The sequence below is a fragment of the Vulpes vulpes genome, chromosome 2 (genome assembly GCF_048418805.1).
Source record: "Vulpes vulpes isolate BD-2025 chromosome 2, VulVul3, whole genome shotgun sequence".
Lineage (NCBI taxonomy): Eukaryota > Metazoa > Chordata > Mammalia > Carnivora > Canidae > Vulpes > Vulpes vulpes.
The window spans coordinates 7,605,740-7,613,446 of NC_132781.1; the positions used below are offsets into that span (position 1 = coordinate 7,605,740).

The window sequence follows — 7,707 nt, forward strand, 5'->3', positions numbered from 1 at the left end:
GTCTGTGCATATGTCGCATGTTTGAAGACACGCCGGGAGGAGCGGGGAGCCTGCGGGGCTTTGCTCCTCCTTCCCCTGCAGCCCGTTCTGTACACCGTGTGGGGGCGTGGGGCCCCCCCGGGGCGTCTGCACCTGCATCAGGTGGGAGTGGTGAGACATCTGTGCTTAGAGAGTCGCTTAGCTGTCACCTGGCAGCTGGCTCCCCCGGGGATGAGGGGGGGCGGCACCAGACTGTGGCCCTTTAAGGGCCTCCAACGACAAGGAGCTATATAGGGGCCACCCGCAGGGTCTTGGGCAGGTTTTGGAGATGGAAGATGCAGGAGGTCATTGCTGGGCTGGAGCAGTTCACCTTCACCTTCGAGAAGGATGTAGAGTTGCAGAAGGGCACTGGACTCCTGCCTTTCCAGGGCATGGACAGTGAGTGAGGACAGGGTGTCAGCTGTCCCTCTGGGGGACCGTGAGGCATCCCCCTCCCCCGGTCTTCTCCGCAGGCCTCTCTGCTCAGCTCCCGATGGGGCCGCCCCTTCACTGTGGCCCAGTGGGGGGCTGGGGCCTGCCAACTGTGATTCCCAGCTTGGTCCCTCCCTTCTCAGGGGCTCAGGCCTCTCACGTCCTCTCCAGGACTCCAGGAAAATGGGGCTGACTCCCAGGCGGCCCGTTTTCCAGACCCGGAAAGCAGAGAGACACAGGTGAATTGTGAGAAGCCAGGAGGGTCCACACTGGCCTCCTGAGCTCCCTTGGGCCTTGGGGCCCTCAGTCACCTCTGTCTCAGGGTTGGGGGGCTTAGGTGCTGAGGCCTCGAGGCTGGTCCTGGAGGCCAGCATCCAAAGAGCCAGGACTTGGGGGCCCCCAGGCCTCAGCCTTGGGGAAGGTCAGGGTCACAGGGGTTGGGGGGGGGCGCCACTTCCTGGGGAGGAAGAGCCCCTCCAGCAGCTGCAGCCTCTGAGGAAGCTACCTTCCTTCTTCCCCTTCCAGAATGGGGCTCAGCTGTGTGCAACTTCTTTGCGAAAGGGCTCTGTGAGAAAGGTGGGTCAGCCGGAGAACCTGGCAGTGGTGGGGCGGGGGAGTGGGGGGCGGGGGCGGCCACACCACAGGGGCTTCTTTCTGCTGGGCCTGGAATAGGGGGGAATCAGCAGCTGGGATTTCCCTGGCTCAGCCAGGGCCACCTGGGAGGGGACATTCCCTTCTTCCCGCCTTGCTGGGGGTGGGACTGTTTTGGGGTCTCAGCCTGTGTGTTCCCAGGAGGCCCCCGGCTTTTTCGAGTTTCCTCCCGGCCAGGAAAGCGGCGCCCTTCTCTCCAACACCCCCTTTCTCATCCTCTGAATCAGTATGGGACCCGGTCAGCTGTCCTGAGTATTCTTTACGTCCTAAGACAGCCCTGGCCATTTCAGTCTCTGAAATGCTACCAACAAGCACCCCCTGTTTCTCCCTGACCCCGACCAAGCAAACTCCTCTCCCCATATACAGGAGGCCTGGCTCAAACCAGGGGGTCCCCACCTCCAGCTCTGGCCCACTCATAGGCTTTTCCTGTAGAAATACACGGTTGGGCCAAAAGCCTTGCCTTCAGTCTGGGGGCCCCCAGTCCCCCCCTAGATCCAGGTTAAGCACCGCTGCTCTTGTGAATAAGTTTAGGGCCCGTTTTTCAGGTCCAAGTGGTTCTGCTCTTGGGAAGCCGGGAAGCCAGGAGGGGCCGGGCAGGGAGGGACTGCCCTGCACCTCGCACCTCATTTGTCTTGTCAGCCCTGGACGATGGGGTGAGAGGGAAGCCAGCTCATTGCTCACTCTTTGCACATCGCTCTGTGCAGCCAGGATGGAGCCCCCTCCTTGGGTCCTGCCCCCAAAGCGGTTTGGGCCGCAGTAACGCTCCTCTGGCTCTGGTGAGGGGGTCACACAGCAGAGCAAGTCACTGGCCCCGGCGAGGGAAGGGCTATTTACAAAGAACCCCATCCCGGCTTCCCTCCCTTTCTATCAGAGTCGGCCACGCAGGAGGCTGGTCCTGCTCAGAGCTTAGGAACCGGGGCGTCCTTCCTGCCGTTGGCAGTGCCCCAGTATAGGAAGATAACAGAGAGTTACAGACATTTCCACTTCTTTCTAAGTTGTTTCAAAGCTGGCTCTCGGGTCAGCACCTTAGGTCTTGGGACTCAGGAAATACAACCTCTGGGGGAGTTTTTAAGACCTGGTTTGAAGAGGCCCTTAGGGAGCACGATGTGCCAGGGACCGTGCTGGAGGGAGGGAGCTGGAAGCATGGCTCTGCTCCCTGGCGGGGGGCGGGAGGGGCACCCCGAACCTGGGGGCTGTCCTGACCCCCGGGGCGTCCTGGGGTTTGAGAGGGGCGAGGGCAGGCCAGACAGAGAGCAAGGCTGGGCAAAGTTGCGGTGGTGGGAACAGCCACCTGTCAGGACTACGGGGCGTCCTCCGTGTCACCCTCCATGCCACCTCTGCCTGCACCCCCCCGCTGTTCCAGCTTCCACGGGGGGAGGGGTGTCAGGGGATGGGACGGGGTTGTGGGGGTGCAGCTGGGGTCTGAGCCCCAGGCCTCTCCTGGGGAATTCCTCCCGGGGGTGCTCTGGGTCCGGGCTGTGGGCTGGGGGGGGGGCCTCCCAGCTGGGTGCTCTGGGTCCCCAGGGAAGCTCTGCCCATTCCGGCACAACCAGGGGGAGAAGATGGTGGTGTGTAAGCACTGGCTCGGGGGCCTGTGTAAGAAGGGCGACCAGCGCAGTTTCTTGCACCAGTACGATGTCACCAGGATGCCCGAGTGCTACTTCTACTCAAAGTTTGGTAAAGCCCCTTCCTGGCTCGGCCCTTCCCCTGGAGGTTGGTGGTGGCGGCTGGGAGGTGGGTGGAAGTTGTGACAGCGGCGCTCAGAGGAGGCCGTGTGTGCCTCGGCGACAGACCAGGCCGCTCGAGCCTCAGGCCTGCTTCTCCAGCCCCTGAGACACAGGAGAGCCAGTTTCACTGCCCTGCAGGCTGGGTGCACACCTGCGGCCCCCCCAACCCCACCCCTGCAGCCCCAAGGGAAGGGGAGGGTGTGGCTGGCATCAAAGGCTGAATTGTTTCCCTCTGCAGTCCTGGTTTAATCACATACCCCGACTGTCCAGAAACAGGCCTGGATTGGGCCATCTCTCTGCCCCAGGGGGGTCCAGGCCAAGGGTCCCCAAACAGCAGCACTTGGAAGCCACTTTCACGATGCTTGTGAAACACACAGAGCACCTGTGCCATTGACCAGTATCATTGTCTACTCTTTCTCTGGTCTTGCTATTATTAAGTCTTATTTTAAAAAATATATTTTATTTGGGACACCTGGGTGGCTCAGCGGTTGAGCTGAGCGTTTTGCCTTTGGCTCAGGATGTGATCCCCGGGTCTGGGATCGAGTCCTGCATCGGGCTCCCCGCGGGGAGCCTGCTTCTCCCTCTGCCTGTGTCTCTGCCTCTCTCTCTGTGTGTCTCACGAATAAATAAATGAAATCTTAAAAAAATAAAATAAGATATTTTATTTGAGAGACAGAGAGGGAGCAGGAGGAGGGAGAGGGAGAAGCAGACTCCCGCTGAGCAGGGAGCCTGACTTGGGGTTCAATCCGGGGACTCTGGGATCATGATCTGAACCGAAGGCTGATGCCCAACTGACTGAGCCCCTCAGGTGCCCCTATTAAGTTTTATTTATTTATTTATTTATTTATTTATTTATTTATTTATTTATTTATATTTATTTTTAAGTCTTATTTTAGAAGAAAACTTTACATTGCTTCCATAAGTGGAAAACTAGCCTCTCTTGTTGGCAACACAACATAACTGTAAACATGCAGTCCTGAGGTCCAGAAGCCATAGCCTCTAAAATTATCTTGTGTGGTCAGGTCTGGACCAGTGTCCTCCTTCCCTTGACCTCAAGACCTCCTTCTGTCGTCAACAGGGCTGCAGAGGGGGAAGCTGGGCCACTTGCCACCTCATTTAAAAATGGTCTGTGAATGTGTTTCAGATCTCATAAGGTATCTTCCCAATAAAATTCTTCAGCTCTGTTCCTTCCAGAGCTGGAAGGAGCCCTAAGGATTATCTAGTCCAGTGCTTTTTAAACTGTTCCAAAAGAGTGACCTGGAGGGAGAGAGCTGGCACAGTCTCCAGGGACCTCTTGAGACAGCTCCAGGGGTGGCTGTTCCTCATTAGAGCCCATGGCGGGGTGGGGGGGGGTGTGGGGGCAGTAGGGGCAGGCCTGGGTATGCGGGAAGAAAGCAAAGCATCCTCAAAAAGCTCCTCCCAGGCCAATGCTCTGTGTCCTGCCTGCTTGGAGTTGAAGGTCAGCTACCCGCATGTGTTCTTTGGAAGGAAGGACAAAGTTTACCCTGAGCCCTGCTCCCCCGGTCACCGCCTAAACCTCTTTCATTTAAAAATGCTACTTACTAATTCCTTCAGTGAAACTTGGTTGGGTTTTCTTTTGGGACTCAGACACTGTGCTGGGAATGTAGGACCAGGTTCCCTTCTGCCCTCAAATGCGTCTCACCACGAGGGGGGTACATGCAAATCCCTGATGGTAGCGGGTAACCTCTGTTGCTGCTCTTGGAGTAAATGAGGGAATAGCTCTAAGGTCCTATCAAAGTAATTGTCGCTCGCCTTCGAAGTAAATTGCTTTGTTTGGGACGTTCCAGTGCTTCTGAAAGGGACCTGGGTGGCTCTGCAGGGCTGAGTGCAGGGTGAGGTGCGGGGGCCACCTGCTGGCCGGCAGAGGAAGGCGGAGACGTGCACCCAGGCCAGGCCAGAAAGGGAGCCTTGCACAGGTGACTTCCCACCACCTGGCCTGGCCAATGCTCACCAGTCTTGGGGGTGGTGGGGGTATGGTGGTGGTGGTGGTGGCGGCGGCAGGGATGTCACTTCCATTCCTCTGAGGCCAGGCCAGCACTTAAGCCCCTCGTCAATGTGAGGAGGCTGGGTGAATGTGGACATGGGATTTCCCCTGTCTGAGCCCTGGGGTCCTCGTTCGAGAGGTGGGAGGGCCGGGAGGGAATGATGGCTTAAAACCCTTCGGCATCCAGGGCACTCTTGTCCCGGGGAAACCTGCTTTGCAGAAGCACAATGTATAGAATAGACTCCGGAGCAGTTTGAAAACCAATGGGGTGAACACCGTGAAGTTCCTTTTGGTTCTGAGAAGTACCGAGTTGCAGATTTTTAAGGAGGATGAGACGGGAAGCAGTCACTGGTTCTCTACTTCAAATGAGGTGAAAAATGAGCTGAATCTTCCCCGTGGGCTCCTTCAAAGCCCCTGGGCCCCTAAGAGAAATCCAGGAGGGTTCTTGTCACAATTCTCAAGTGGTTTGGCTCCTTCTAGGGGACCTGAGTCCTAGTCCGACCCACAGACAGACTACAGTGCTGGGATACTACAGGGGTCCCTCTGTGTCTCGCCTAGCATCACCCCGGTGCCAACTTTGGAGCCCTGGGCACTGCTCTTGGCATTTCCGCCAAAAGGACTGTGCCCCGATTCTGGGCGAATCGTCGGTCTCGTGGTGATGAAGCAGGGAGGGCTTTCATCATGATGCGTCCACGATGTGTCTTCTTGGATCTGTAGCTGCTCGCTCTCTGGGTCTTCCCTCCCCACGTCTCCTCTCATTCTTTCCTCTCTGGTGGCCTCCAAATGCCTCCCGTTCCCATCCCTCCTCGGGCCCAGCCTCAACTCTTCCAGATGTGCTTATTCCTGCCCACGCCCTGCTTAGCCAGTAGTCTTGGGGTCCATCCTCCTTAGATTGCAGGGCAGATTAGAAAAAACCTTGATGTCTTGGAGAAGCGGCCGATGACAGAAGGCAGGCCGGTGGCTTCTAAGGAAGGGCCAAGGTCAGTCCTGTTTGGGGCGGGCAGAAGTGACAATAAAGACTTCAAGAATGCTCTTTAAGAATGCCGGACTTTTCAGGTGATTGCAACAGCAAGGAATGTCCCTTCCTCCACGTGACTCCACCTTTCAAGACCCGGGACTGTCCTGGGACCCGGGACTGGTATGACCAAGGTTTCTGCAAGGATGGTGAGGCCCCAGTGGTAGGGAGCATTAGGTGATCAGGATGGGGCGGGGGGCAGGTCCCCAGCAGGGGAGGGAGGCATATTCCTGATGAGGCCCCGTGGGGCCTTCCCAACAAGCTCTTTCCCCTAGTTCCGCCCAGGGCCCGCTCTGCGACCTTCCAGCATTCAGCCTGGTGTGGCACGGGGCTGGCTTCCCGCAGCGGACTTCAGAATGTATCACCTGTGTGACTGGAACAAACTGCTGAACTCATTTCCTCACTTATGAAAAGGGGAAATGCCTCCCTCGGAGGGTTGTAGAGCCGCTCAGCTATAGGACCCCATGGGAATCTTGGCGCAGGGGCTGACCCACAGGAGACCTTCTAGTGCATTCTCTTACCTGCGTACCTGGGGCTATGCTGCCACTGAAGCTTGCTCCACCCACCCCAGGAAGAGGCAGGTTCCCCCCATCAGAGTCCCTGCTCTGAGTACCATGTGCTTGATCTTCCTTTGTCTTCAGGCACATTGTTCTGAGGTCTCAGTGGTGTTGGTTTTGGGGGATTTTAGGGGAAGATAAGTAAGCTGCAGGGTTAGCCTTTCTTCAGTCGTACCTTCTGGAGCTAAGACAGCAGATGACCGTCTACAGCCCTGTAGATCCTCCAAGACAGTGTATTAGGGACACTTCCAACCCCGCTGCCCAGGACTGGCCAGCTGACCCCCACCCCAACATATTCCGAGGTCACCTTTCCCCTCCCGGTCACATGGCTAGGAAGCAGCTGATTGGGGCAGTCTGGAAGGTTCAGGGAGACTTATACACCCCTGATGTGGAGAGCCTATGACTGCCATAGCCTCCCCGTGAGCTTTGTCATGTGTTTCTGGCTGTGCTTTGCCTGGCAGGGCCCCTGTGTAAGCAGCACCACGTCCCTAAGATCATGTGCGTTAACTACTAAGTGGGCTTCTGCCCCAAGGGACCTCACTGCCAATTTGCACAGTAAGTATGACCCCTGCACCAGCAACTCCTGCCTAGTATGGGGCCCGTTCCCTGGCTTCTGGATCTAGATCTTTCCATACCTTCACTGGCCCGAGGTGGGAATTGAAGTGTCTGGCGAGCATCTGCCCAGGGGTCTCCTTGCTGGCTTACCCTGTGCACACACAGCCCCGTCCCCCGCCTGGTGCTGCACTAACTCCACCCCAGGCTGCTGATGTGTGTTCGTGCTGGGCGCGGGCATAGAGCTCTTCACAGACTGTTCTAGAAATGACTAGAAACACTGAAGACCCACCCCAACCCTCTGCAGTTCTCCTGCATCCCCTGGCTGGGGTATGGGCTCCTTCCCCACAGGGCTCAGGAACAGGAAATCTGCAGCCGGCTGGTGCGGAGCATGCTAATGAGCAGGTGATGGGGGGCGGGGGGCTGGAGCCAGGCTGTAATCGGCTCTCTCTGTACTTCCCTCAGTCCCAAGATGAATCTTTTATTCAACTCGAGCTACACGAAGGTGAGTGCAGGCAGGGAGGGGCAGGTGTGTCTCGCTCCCTTTACTGCACATGCTCCCTGGGGAGCTCTCTCACTCTGGCACCGCACTATGCACAGCCCTCACTCTCACACGATCTGCTCCAAGTACCCCTCGTGGGAAAGGCACACGCCACCACCCAAACCCCCTCCAACCTCTGTAACCTCTGCTTCAGTCCTGTTGGCCCCTGAGGCTTTCCTTCTCCTTGGCTGGATAGCGTGCATGCCTGT

General features: G+C 57.5%; 1 protein-coding gene across 1 annotated transcript; it reads left to right on the top strand.

Moving 5' to 3' along the window:
* Nucleotides 1-226: 226 nt before the first annotated feature.
* On the top strand, nucleotides 227-6,919 carry CPSF4L (cleavage and polyadenylation specific factor 4 like). Its single transcript, XM_072742515.1, has 5 exons — nucleotides 227-417; nucleotides 976-1,026; nucleotides 2,626-2,778; nucleotides 5,890-5,997; nucleotides 6,867-6,919. Exons 1-5 carry the CDS (start codon nucleotides 315-317, stop codon nucleotides 6,917-6,919), a joined length of 468 nt encoding a protein of 155 aa, XP_072598616.1. The 5' UTR covers nucleotides 227-314.
* The last annotated feature ends 788 nt before the right edge of the window (nucleotides 6,920-7,707 follow it).